Source organism: Diaphorina citri, unplaced genomic scaffold (assembly GCF_000475195.1).
Source record: "Diaphorina citri unplaced genomic scaffold, Diaci psyllid genome assembly version 1.1 scaffold2357, whole genome shotgun sequence".
Taxonomy (NCBI): Eukaryota; Metazoa; Arthropoda; class Insecta; order Hemiptera; family Psyllidae; genus Diaphorina; species Diaphorina citri.
The window spans coordinates 30718-42829 of NW_007379781.1; the positions used below are offsets into that span (position 1 = coordinate 30718).

At 39.9% G+C, this 12112-nt stretch overlaps 3 protein-coding genes across 3 annotated transcripts; 1 reads left to right on the forward strand and 2 right to left on the reverse strand.

Annotated features, from left to right (window-relative positions):
- Positions 1–3753: 3753 nt before the first annotated feature.
- LOC103518789 lies at positions 3754–5513 on the reverse strand. Its single transcript, XM_026830495.1, has 3 exons — positions 4501–5513; positions 4028–4141; positions 3754–3914 (listed from the first exon to the last, which is right to left on the reverse strand). Exons 1-3 carry the CDS (start codon positions 5405–5407, stop codon positions 3754–3756), a joined length of 1182 nt encoding a protein of 393 aa, XP_026686296.1. The 5' UTR covers positions 5408–5513.
- A 275-nt stretch (positions 5514–5788) lies between these two features.
- On the reverse strand, positions 5789–9449 carry LOC103518790 (pre-mRNA-splicing factor 38B-like). The gene is made up of 2 exons (XM_026830496.1): positions 9350–9449; positions 5789–6831 (listed from the first exon to the last, which is right to left on the reverse strand). Exons 1-2 carry the CDS (start codon positions 9447–9449, stop codon positions 5789–5791), a joined length of 1143 nt encoding a protein of 380 aa, XP_026686297.1.
- A 95-nt stretch (positions 9450–9544) lies between these two features.
- Positions 9545–10451, forward strand: LOC103518791 (venom carboxylesterase-6-like). Its single transcript, XM_026830497.1, has 3 exons — positions 9545–9710; positions 9885–10017; positions 10325–10451. Exons 1-3 carry the CDS (start codon positions 9563–9565, stop codon positions 10449–10451), a joined length of 408 nt encoding a protein of 135 aa, XP_026686298.1. The 5' UTR covers positions 9545–9562.
- The last annotated feature ends 1661 nt before the right edge of the window (positions 10452–12112 follow it).

Below are 12112 nucleotides of genomic sequence, written 5' to 3' on the forward strand. Positions count from 1 at the left end.
GTTTTCGGTCTGATGAGAATAGAATAGAACAGAATATACCTTGTTAATCTTGCTGGGATAGGACTGAAAAGTCCCTTTACTCCAGCAGTAGGCTACTACTATTATTGTGGTCAAATTCTCAAATATATTGAGGATAAAATTCCATACCTCGGCTGGGATTGAACCCACGCCCTCCTGTTTACCAGACCAACTCTTCAACATGATACAATTCATTGTCATTTGTCTTGAACACTATGGTCCCTCTTTCTTCATCAGCTACAATATCATAATAAGGAAATCTACTTTTAAACAATTGAACTACAGGACTGTCAATAGACTTTCCAAGCAAGTCCAAAAAGTAACCATAGGAATTGGATGGAAATCTTGTGCCGATAATTTGGGCATCCTCTCCAAAGGTTCTTTCACCTTTGTGGAAAGCAACCAATGTAGGAGTTTTCCTTTTGGATTCTTTATTTAATGCTATTTCCATAGGAACACCTGGTGATACTATAGCTACCTTCATCCACTCGCTTCCTAAATCCACACTCATGACAGCAATACCATATGAATGCTCAAACAGTGTCAGTAGTAATACCACTGAGCTGCATAATGTAACCAACGAGATCTTCATTCTGCAAAGTGAGCGTAAACAATATTGAACCAAGATAACTTACTTTGTAGTATACAGCTGCTCAGATAATCTCACAGACACAACATATTGGGGCAGTCTGATATGATAACAGTGTCTGTCAACTTTGTGGAAATACTCTAGCAGGATGGAGCAGTAGCAATACAGGTTTCAGGAATACTCTTAAACAACACGAGAATTCTGATTTTGAGATACAACGAACCTGGATGTGATTAGTTCAATAAACGCATGCTGATCATCCACGGGAGCCAGTATCAGCGAACCACGTCATTTTATACTGTTTACTCTTTAGACATATCGCCGGTCTACGCAGCTTTCGAACTTTGCTGTTCAAAAGATGATGAAACTGATCGGTAGAGTGCTCAGTATTATAATGAAGATGAAGATTTAAATAAAAGATAAAAGAATACAACTTTTATTGTCTTTACGAACAGTTTCAGGAAGACTGGAAGAGTTCGGAGAAACTTTAGGAAAAGTTCAAAGTAATCCTCTCGTTCCCCACTCGAAGTCAAAAGTTCTTTTATTTGTTTACAAACGATGACGTGAAAGTCAGCTGACGAAAACGATTATCGATTTTTTGTGTGCTAGTTGATTGAAGTCTGCATTTACTATGCAAAATCACACTTTACGAAAAATGGGGTATTTTATTTATGTGAAATGGAAATTTTTCCTAATCCAAAATATTCCACTGTGGTCACTTTTTTTATCCCCACCACAGTGCTTTTTGTTCTGGATAATAAAATGCAAAGTCAGCTGATTTCTTCTTCCATTTGCTAGTTCAAATGCTAATAATAATAAAAAAGTGGATTTGTTGGAAAAAAAAGATGGCGACAAAATGATACAAGTTTTTTTCTCTTCCAACAGAGGTGAAAAATTTTTCACTCAAATCCAAAAATATCCAAAAGAAAAGGAGGGGAAGTGAATAATAAAATACAAAAAATGGACGAAATGGAAAAATTTTCACTTTTTTCCAACATTGCCACAAAATAAAATACGCGTATAGTGTGTCCTTGTGTGTGTCTGTCTGTCTGTAAACAAAATATCTCGAGAACGGAAAGAGCTAGAGACTTGAAATTTGGTAGGTATGCAGTTGTGAAATGTGACAAGGATGCGACACGAAACTCTTGGTTAAGGTCGGTGCAACGCTTGGTGGTTTTTGGCGTAATTTATTATTATCTCGGGAACGGTATGAGCTAGAGACTTGAAATTTGGTATGTAGTCCACAAAAGTGACAAGGGTGTAACTCAAAAATTTTGGTTACCATAGGTGCTGCGGTTGGCGGTATTTTGACCGCTTTTGGACAGATTTTGACCGTTTTTTGGCGGCCACAGATGGTCAAAAGCTTTGACCTCACTTCGTTTGTTGAGTAAGACAAACAGACCAAATATAGGGCACTTGCCTTGACAAAGCCCAGGTCGTTCGGATAATTGGACATGTACACAAACATTTCATCGTACTTGTAGCATATGAGACAGGTAAGGAGGGAGACCAAATATAGGGCCACACATAGGGCGCTCTTCCTAAAGGTGGCCAGGTGGACGAGGTGACCCCAAGAGAGATTGCTTGAGATGTCGTACCTGGAAAACGAAGCGACCTAGTGTTTACAAGGCATGAGCAACGAATCACGGTTGGTCCAGTGGTAACGCGCTTGCTTGCCATGCAGAAGGTCCCGGGTTCGAATCCCACCATCGACAAAAATTTGTACTTGGGAATCAAGGAATGAAATAAACGGCATCATGCAGATGAAATTCCGATGATCAAAATGGCTTTCCTCAAATTTGCAATTTTCTCCGCAAAACGGCCCATTCCCTTATCAAAATGTTGGTTTAAATTTTACAACTAATTCAAATTTTATTTACAGAGAAGACCCAGGCGGAGGTAACCTCATCACATTCTCCCAGTTTGCATTCATAGCACTTCATGGCTTCGTATTCACATCCAAATTTGGCACCGCCAAACCTCATATCAAAGTTTGGTGAGTCTCCTTCCCAAAGAAAAAAAAGCATAGATTTATAGAGAGAAATAATCAATAAAATTTACTGACAAACTGACCAAAGTTAAGGGTTGCCAAAATTGCACAGCATACATCTCAGATAATTATTCACATTTTTTACTGTATCACTTTTTTTAAGATGTTGTTTAGAGAGAACTGTAATTTATTGCTAAGGTCTTACTGTCCTAAAGACAGGATAGAACAACCTGGGCCTGTCCCTCCGGGAATTTTTAGCCCCTAGTTTATTTGATCGTGGTTCCCGTTCCAGGGACTACATGCTACTTGTAGTCATGTTCTTTATCACGAATGTCTGCAATAACCATGCATTCGACTTTAACATTGCTATGCCCCTACATATGATATTCCGTAATTTCTACGAGTAATTTGACTTGTGTTTTAGTTTTACCCAGCTTTACTCAGGGACAAGGACGCTCATTGTTATAGCGAATCCGCAACCTGGCGCTCACAAGACAGAGCCGCTAACCTCCAAGCTAACCAGCCTGGCTGGGGAACTTTAAACAGGGAGGATACCAGCCTCAATTTCCCTTGCTAAAGAAATAGCAAAGGTTGAGTGCGAAGGGCATCCACTCGTGAAATTTGTAGCCAAAACCAAATGTCAGCCCAAACGGGAATTTTTAGCCCCTAGTTTATTCGATCGTGGTTCCCGTTCCAGGGACTACATGCTGCTTGTAGTCATGTTCTTTATCACCAATGTCTGCAATAACTATGCCTTTGACTTTAACATTGCTATGCCCCTACATATGATATTCCGTAATTTCTACGAGTAATTTGACTTTTCAGGTTCATCTTAGCACTATAAATGAGACTTGTTCCTATTGTATCTTTATTTTCCAGGGACTACATGCTCCTTGTAGTCATGTTCTTTATCACCAATGTTTGCAATAACTATGCCTTTGACTTTAACATTGCTATGCCCCTACATATGATATTCCGAGCTGGATCCCTGATTACTAACATGATCATGGGGATTATTATATTGAAAAAGGTGTTTGATTGAGAGGCTGACGAAAAAAGTCGACCCTGTCTGTACACGAGAAAAGGCGAAGAAAAAGAAGAAGAGTTTTTTTTTTTTTTTTATGTCTTCAACGCAGGGTTGTTGTCATATTTTGGTTCAGGTTTGTCTCGAGTCTCGTAGGCTTGAATAGATTGTAGATTGTGCTGCAACATATCCTGAGGGTGGCTGAGTGCTAGAATAATCCAAGCGAGGAGTGAAAGGCCGGAGCGTAACACACTCAGCTGTTTCCAAGTGAGAAGGTCTTGGGATTTGAAACTCTGAAACAATTTGAGTGAGAGGTTAGGTAAAAATAAGGGGTATTTTATTTATGTGAAACGGAAATTTTTCCTAATCCAAAATATTCCACTGTGGTCACTTTTTTTATCCCCACCACAGTGTCGAAGTTGCACGAATGACCGATGCTCGAGCTGTGATTGGTCGAGACGAGGTGAGGGGGCGTGGCCTAGAGACGCCCCTGTTGTCATATGATCCTCAATGACGTACACTGTAATAATAATTACTTAATTAATTTTAGGTTTGTCTGGCTGGGGGACTTTGAACAGGGAGGGCACTAGCCTGAATTTCCCCTTGCTAAAGAAATAGCCAAGGTTGAGTGTGAAGGGCATCCACTTGTAAAATTTATAGCCAAAACCAAATGTCAGCCCAAAGCAATCACCCTAGTTAGGGCTGATTAAGAGGCTAACGAAAAACGCCGACCCCGTCTGTACACCTGATACCCACTCGGTCACGGAGGTTGCCTACTGTAGGTAAATTATTTTAATACTTTTATGTAAAAAAATAAAAAAAATGTAAATTGTTTTTAATAATCGTAAAAATATTTGAAATTTAAAAATCTAATCTTACCTCCTGAGTCAGGATTGGCCGTTCCGATCACCACGTCCTCTTTCACTTGACTAAGCAGTTCACTGATGTCCTTCATGCCAACTGTTTCCCTGTTTCCTTGCAACACTTCAGCTGTTTCCTTGTTTCGTTGCAACACTTTCCTTTTCCCTACAGTACGATCATCATTGACATCACTTTTTTGTACTTTTCCTACAGTTTCATTGACTTCGTTGGCACCATTTCGGTTTCTTTTAAATCCATCTTTACCTCTTCTCTTTGCACTATCGACATCTGTGTTTCTTTTATCGTCTTTATCACTGGCATCCTTTTCTCTGCTCTTTTTAGGTGGACTGGCGTCTTTTTGTCTGTTCCTTTTTGCACTCTCTGGCCTGTTCTTTCGACCATCGAGTGCCTCTTTAGAGTCTCTGGTGCTACCACGTTCGTTGCTTGTCTCTCGCGATGGTCGTCTTTTAGGGCGGTCAACATCTCGATTTCTTTTGTGATCTTTCTCATCCGTTTCTGGGATTGCTTTGTCGGCGTTCTCTCCGATTGCAGATCCTGCACTTTTGGTGTCCACAGCGTCGAGATCAGTTTCCAAATTTCCCCGCTGGGTTTTGAGAGCGCCTGCGTCGCTTTTAGTTTCCCCGTTTTCCCGAAGGGTTCTAACAGCGGTATAGTTGCTGTTGACAGCGCTACTTTGGCCTTTAGTTTCCCCATTTTCCCGTCGGGTTTTCAAAGCGCTAGTGTCGTTTCTGACGCCGCTTTTGGCCGTTTTATCCAGACGGTTGGCCACGACGTTGCTTTCGGCCTCGTCGTCGGAGGAGGATGGTTCAGTCTCACTTGAAGACTCCGGTGTGGCGAGGGTAATTTGGCCTTTGAGGAGGGCGGGGGCCGTTTCTATTTGATCCATGTCTTTGGAAGTGTACATGTTTCTGGTATTCTTTACTGGAACCCTAGTAGGTAGTTATACAGCGAAATGTTTAACGCTTCCAAAGGGGAAAAATCTAGAATATAATAAATAAAATGCAGTTTCTTTATGTTATTATATCACAACTTTGGTGCTCACTGCAGCATTGTAGGATTTTTCCGGATATCTCAATAATCCTAACACACACACACCCTGTCGTGAGGGGGAAATTAAAACAATCCTTTCTTTAGCTTTATTTCAATTACACAAATCACGTTTATTCTTTATTAACATTTAACACAATTATTACAAAGAAGACGTCTTAACATTTTACAGTCAGGTTGAGTTTATTTTGTGAGCTATAAGAGCCAATAATAATAAAAATCCAAGCTATAAGAGCTGTTAAAGTACTGTGTTGTTATACAAGCTCTTACCTCCTGAGTCAGGATTGGCCGTTCCGATCACCACGTCTTCTTTCACTTGACTAAGCAGTTCACTGATGTCCTTCATGCCAACTGTTTCCCTGTTTCTTTGCAAAACTTCAGCTGTTTCTCTGTTTCGTTGCAACACTTCCCTTTTTCCTACAGTTCGACCATCATTGACGTCACTTTTTTGTACTTTTCCTACAGTTTCACTGGTTTCTTTGGCATCATTTCGGTTTCTTTTAAATCCATCTTTACCTCTTCTCTTTGCACTGTCGACATCTGTGTTTCTTTTATCTATTTTTCCACTGGCATCCTTTTCTCTGCTCTTTTTAGGTGGACTGGCGTCTTTTTGTCTGTTCTTCTTTGCACTCTCTGGCCTGTTCTTTCGACCAGCAAGTGCCTCTTTAGAGTCTCTGGTGATACCACGTTCGTTGCTTGTCTCTCGCGATGGTCGTCTTTTAGGGCGGTCAACATCTCGATTTCTTTTGTGATCTTTCTCATCCGTTTCATCGACATTTGTGTTTCTTTTATCGTCTTTATCACTGGCATCCTTTTCTCTGCTCTTTTTAGGTGGACTGGCGTCTTTTTGTCTGTTCTTCTTTGCACTCTCTGGCCTGTTCTTTCGACCAGCAAGTGCCTCTTTAGAGTCTCTGGTGATACCACGTTCGTTGCTTGTCTCTCGCGATGGTCGTCTTTTAGGGCGGTCAACATCTCGATTTCTTTTGTGATCTTTCTCATCCGTTTCTGGGATTGCTTTGTCGGCGTTCTCTCCGATTGCAGATCCTGCACTTTTGGTGTCCACAGCGTCGAGATCAGTTTCCAAATTTCCCCGCTGGGTTTTGAGAGCGCCTGTGTCGCCTTTAGTTTCCCCGTTTTCCCGAAGGATTCTAACAGCGGTAGAGTTGCTTTTGACAGCGCTACTTTGGCCTTTAGTTTCCCCATTTTCCCGTCGGGTTTTCAAATCGCTAGTGTCGTTTCTGACGCCGCTTTTGGCCGTTTTATCGCACCAAGTCCTGATTACTCATTTCAAAAGCCCCACAGCGCAAATTCCTGCTCTGTGACATGGTTGCATTAAATTATGACAAAATTCCAAGTCTGATGCTTAATGAATTGCAAGATTTACAATTTTGTACCTATTTAATATAAATAATATTTGTGTCAAACAACTTCGGTCAAGCAACCTGATCTGAGCGCCAATCAGATGTTTCTGAGAACTTTACAGTTTACCTATTACTGAGGGTGGAATATATTTATGTTAATTAATGATATGTTTGATCTAAAGGTACATAAAGAATATATGTCTAGATAATTATGTTTAAGGGTACATAATAGAAGTGTCTCAGATAATTATCTATGTTCTCACTATAGGGAAAACTGTGCACAAAATAAATGTAGGTCTAAATCTAAGGGTCGAAACACAGTTGTGCCTTAATGATAAGTTAGATTCTCAAAGCCTAGAATGACCATGACCTATGCAAATGTTATCCTTTAAAAAATATATAATGGAGGAGTTGCAAGTGGGTAAAAATTATAAATAAATGGTCGATTCCTATGTAAAAAGTTGGGAAAAATCCAAATCTGAGGTCAAAACTCCGAAAAAATAACTGTAAAAGGTCGAAAATTCAATTTTTATAATGAAAAAGTTCAAAGATTTGTGACGTCAGACTTAACGCAGTTGCTATTTTTGTCCGCTAGGTAGCGCCACTATGCAAGCGCGCTAGCGGAGGGACAGCAAGAACTGCGCAGAAACGTATGCGCACAAACACATTAATGCGTTGCCTGCAAGGGAGCTTTGCTCGGGACATTTGATGTGACGTGACGTCATCGCCTTCGGGAGCGTATGCCGTGACGTCAAAGTTTACGATTTACCGGTATTTTTTAAATCGATTTATCTCGGGATCTAGAAGTCGTAGAAGAAAAAGAAAAATTCCGTTGGTCCTCATTTTTCCTGCTCTATGACTTTGAAACACCACCCAAGTAAGCGCAACTGATCTATTTAATACCTGTAGTATTTTCAAAGGTTTGTTTGATCGCGAGAACTGTAGGTAGCAAAATGGAGGTGTTATCGTCCCGAAATCAAAGCAAAGAAGGACAGGATAGGAGAAGGTCAGCCGTTCTGAAAACGAACCTTATCTGTTTACGATTAAGTTTGCCTAGGACGGTAATCGAACAGGTACGCTCAAGAGCTATAACGACTGCGCTAAAACAGCGTGGTACCTTGATTTTAAATTTAAAATTTCGCGCCATACGTAAACATTTTTGTGGAAGACTTCGCGAAGTTGCTGGACGAAAATGGCAGCAACTTCGCGAAAACTACCAGTTCAAATAAAATGGATGGCGCGAATATTCAAATTTTAAATTTGTAGCTACTTGAAAATTAGGTAATAGAAAGTTCAAAGTACCATTTGGCACTTTTAGTACCGTTATACTAATCAGCATTTTGATTTATTTAATGGAAAAAGACAAGTCATAGGTGTTCTATGATTGACATGAAAATTCTAGCTTCGGAATTTGAACAAGTAACAGGTAAGATCACAAAAAAGTCACTCAGCACTGCAAATACTGCAATGGATTGATAGAGAGAACAGTCTTATCACCCCAAAATTAAAGAAGAGAGGACAGGATAAAGCCAGCTGGGTAATTATTCAGAAGCCATGACAGTAGAAAAGAAAGCTCGGTAATTATGCAGAAGTCATGTCTGTGGAAAAGAAAGCTCCTTTTTGTATTTAACCTAACCCTATAATAACACTAATCACTGCTCTAATTGTGAAAACTCCTTCTTGCGTTTACCTAACCCTATAATAACACTGGTCACTGCTCATTTGTGCCAGTTCCTTTGGTAGAAATCTTCCACTGACGTGACTTCTGCACAAGTACTGCCAGCTGTTCTGAAAATGGACCTTTTATGTATAGGATAAAGTTCTCCCTGGGTGAGCATTGAACCTGTGGTCCATCACTTGCAAGGCAGATGTGCTTCCCATCAAGATAGCTAATCTGGCAGGAAGGTAGTATTAATTCAGAAGCCACAACACTAAAAAAATTGCAACAAAAAAGAGCTGTCACAAATGAGCAGAATTATTGTAGGGTTAAGGGATTAAGTTAAACATAAAAAGAAGCTGCCTTCTTTTTTATTGTCTTGGCTTCTAAATAATTACTGGCAGGACAGGCTTTTTTTGGTACTTGTGTAGAAGTCACGTCCATGGAATATTGCTTCCAAAGGAACTGGCACAAATGAGCAGTGACCAGTGTTATTATAGGGTTAGGTTAAACGCAAGAAGGAGTTTTCACAATTAGAGCAGTGATTAGTGTTGTGTATGATGGTGGTTTCGAACCAGTGTATTTCGGTTTTCCAATATCCAATATTGGCTAGAGTGAATTGATTCAATCCTCAGTCTTGATTTTCACTCTGGTGAGTCTACACAAAATAAATTCGTTCCAATGTTCTATTTTCAAAGTGATCTTTTCTTACTACATTAGAACTCCAACTCAACAGATACCTACTTAGTAGTCCTAGTACAGTCGTACTTGAAACACTTACTATAGGTATAGACATTCCTAAATGAAAATCTTTGATGAGAATCACAGGAATCTTTGTTGCGAATTATCCCCTGAGAGTATGGTATGACAGTTGTAGTCATACGTGTGCAAGATTACAAATAGATGGTGCTTTTTAAGATTCAATTACAATTCTTGTCCCAAACTTAATATACTATTAAATGTCTCAATTTTTCTTCTACGTCCTTTACAGATAATGAGTGATCGAATGTTCATTGCTGATGCAGAGAGAACGTCCAGACTTCAATCCAAAGTTTGCAAATCCCCCGTTTACTTCTATTATTTCAACTTCAGGGGAAGATACAGTTTGTCGAACCATTACGCAAATAGACTCGATGATTATGGTAAGATTTTGTGAAAGATGTATTATGTATGTAGGTATCAAAATCAAAGTATTTTTAGGTGTTTAATCATATAAGGACATGAGGTACACAATAGGGCTGCCTGGAAGAGACTGACAAGAAGTGCCGACCCTAGTTCTAAAACTGACTCTTCAATAATTGTCTACCTTGTTTCAGGTGTCAGTCATGCTGACGATACTCAGTATATTCTGACTGTATTGGGAGACGCAGTTATGAGAGATACAACTGAGGATGAACAGAAGACTATGGATCTTTTGAATACCCTGTGGGCTTCCTTTGCTAAGACTGGGTAATTTGAACTGGATACACTAATTTTAAAAGTCTAGTACTCTTGTACTCACTTTAAAAGGATTTTCAACACTAATCTCCATGTGTCTACATAAAGAGTGCTTCACACTGCCTATAATTTATTACGAACTTAAACAACGCGTTGGTTAACTGATTTCTACACACTGGCACTGGCTTGTGTTATACACATTTTGACAAGTATTTGCTTCCTTGTAAGTAGGTGGTCTACAAATTTATAACCTACCTTCTACAAGATTTATCCATAAAATCCAAACATTTTATCAATATCTGTATATTTGGGTTTTCAGGAAACCTCACATTTCAAGCTGGAAGCCCGTCACTCCCAACTCCGTTCAACTATCTGCAAATAGATTCCAGGAGAAAATTACAGACTCGTTGGAGAATGCTGTTGAAATAGGGTCCAGATCCTTCTGATTCTTTGCCATTCCGACGCAGAATGTTTGGATGAACCTGAAGCAACACTCATACAGAACTGTGAAAATGGCGGGTTATTTTCCCATGACCAGTAATACCTATACCATATATTTATGGGGAGTAGGGTATGTGTGCTGAAAAAGCTAAATTTTCTCAACTAGGGGTAACCTCATTACGGTATATTGCGCTTTTAATGCAAGATTTGGGACTGTTTCGGCCATTAAGACAAAAACTGATTGCCGATGGTTTACAATAAAATAAACCCATACATTAGAAAAAGATCATCACACTTAAATAACTTGTTTTATTAAGTAGATCATATAAATACTATCCGTTTTTTATTTATTACCCAAGCTTTCTTCACTTAAGAAAATTAAAAGCTAAAATGACAAATTCGCAGAAGAAAAAGAAAAACCTCCAGGTAGCTACCAACCCTATGGACGACATGGAAATGAACTTCGTCACTACATCTGAGGTTGAGTGAAAGATGAGGGTAAGGGATCCGCCCTCTCAAGCGAAAGCCAATCGCCACTATCCACCATCGGTATACCATGAACCAAGCCACCCTGAATTCCGTGTCCAGCGTCTGGAAGCCCAGCAGTTCCATTGTGCTAGAAAAATATTGGGACGCGCGCTAGGAAAATACCGTAATTGGTCAATGTCCGACATTTGTAACGACAACATTTATTAGATATGCCTTGGTAGACTATGTCCTTGACCTTTTGGCCTTTATTGTCGCACTGGCACTATTGTACCATTGCATTCCATAGGTATTTACATTTACTTTCTATTAACTACAGTATCAGCGGAGGCTATGCGTTACTAGTAATGAAAGTATTGCAATCGGTCCAAATTCCCCCCCGAAATGTTGGAAATAATCCGATTTTGGGATCCCCTGAGTCAAAAGGTATTATTTTAGCCCATGGTTTCCGGGACGGATTTTCACATTTTTTTCCACATTGTAGTTCCGCAAATGTAATAGATACATGTGTGATGTGTCACACCCAGATTTTTTTTTATTTGCTGACGAAATATTGCATCGTAATTCACAGACAGTAACCACCCCTTTACTGACCAGCACTCACGAATTTCGACGTGCTCTTTTTTTAAATAATAACCTCATGCGGAACGTTTTACCTAAATATCTAAATACCTACCTCTTTATGTTCAAGGATCATCCCTGCCTGTTTCATCATGCAACAGCCGGGCATTTATCCAACTCTGCACTCACTTTGGAAGTATTTCCTCACTTGTCTCTCGAGAACGCAGGAGCTATCGTCAAAGTAAAGCAAGGTTTGGTGCGGGAACAACTCTGACGTTTCGAGAAACGGTATAAGTTGGTGGCACAAATTTGCCCGCATGCCCTAACGCTCCGCCACGTGTGCGCGACATAAACGGGGTGGTGGTCACAGGCTCAGTGAACATAGAAATTTTTGATCCCTCCAGTTCTTCTTCTTCCCTATATGATTCCTTATTACACGGGGAGTATTTTAGGATATAAATTATTCGACCAAAAACTGGCCGCCGTAGGCGGCCGATTTTTGTTCGGTAGAAATTTCATTCGATTTTTTCAGGATCCAGAAGCGAGGAGGGCTGGCCAGGAGTGTGAATGGTCAGCACTGATAACGCTCTCCATTGCATTCAATTCTTGCATTTTCCCT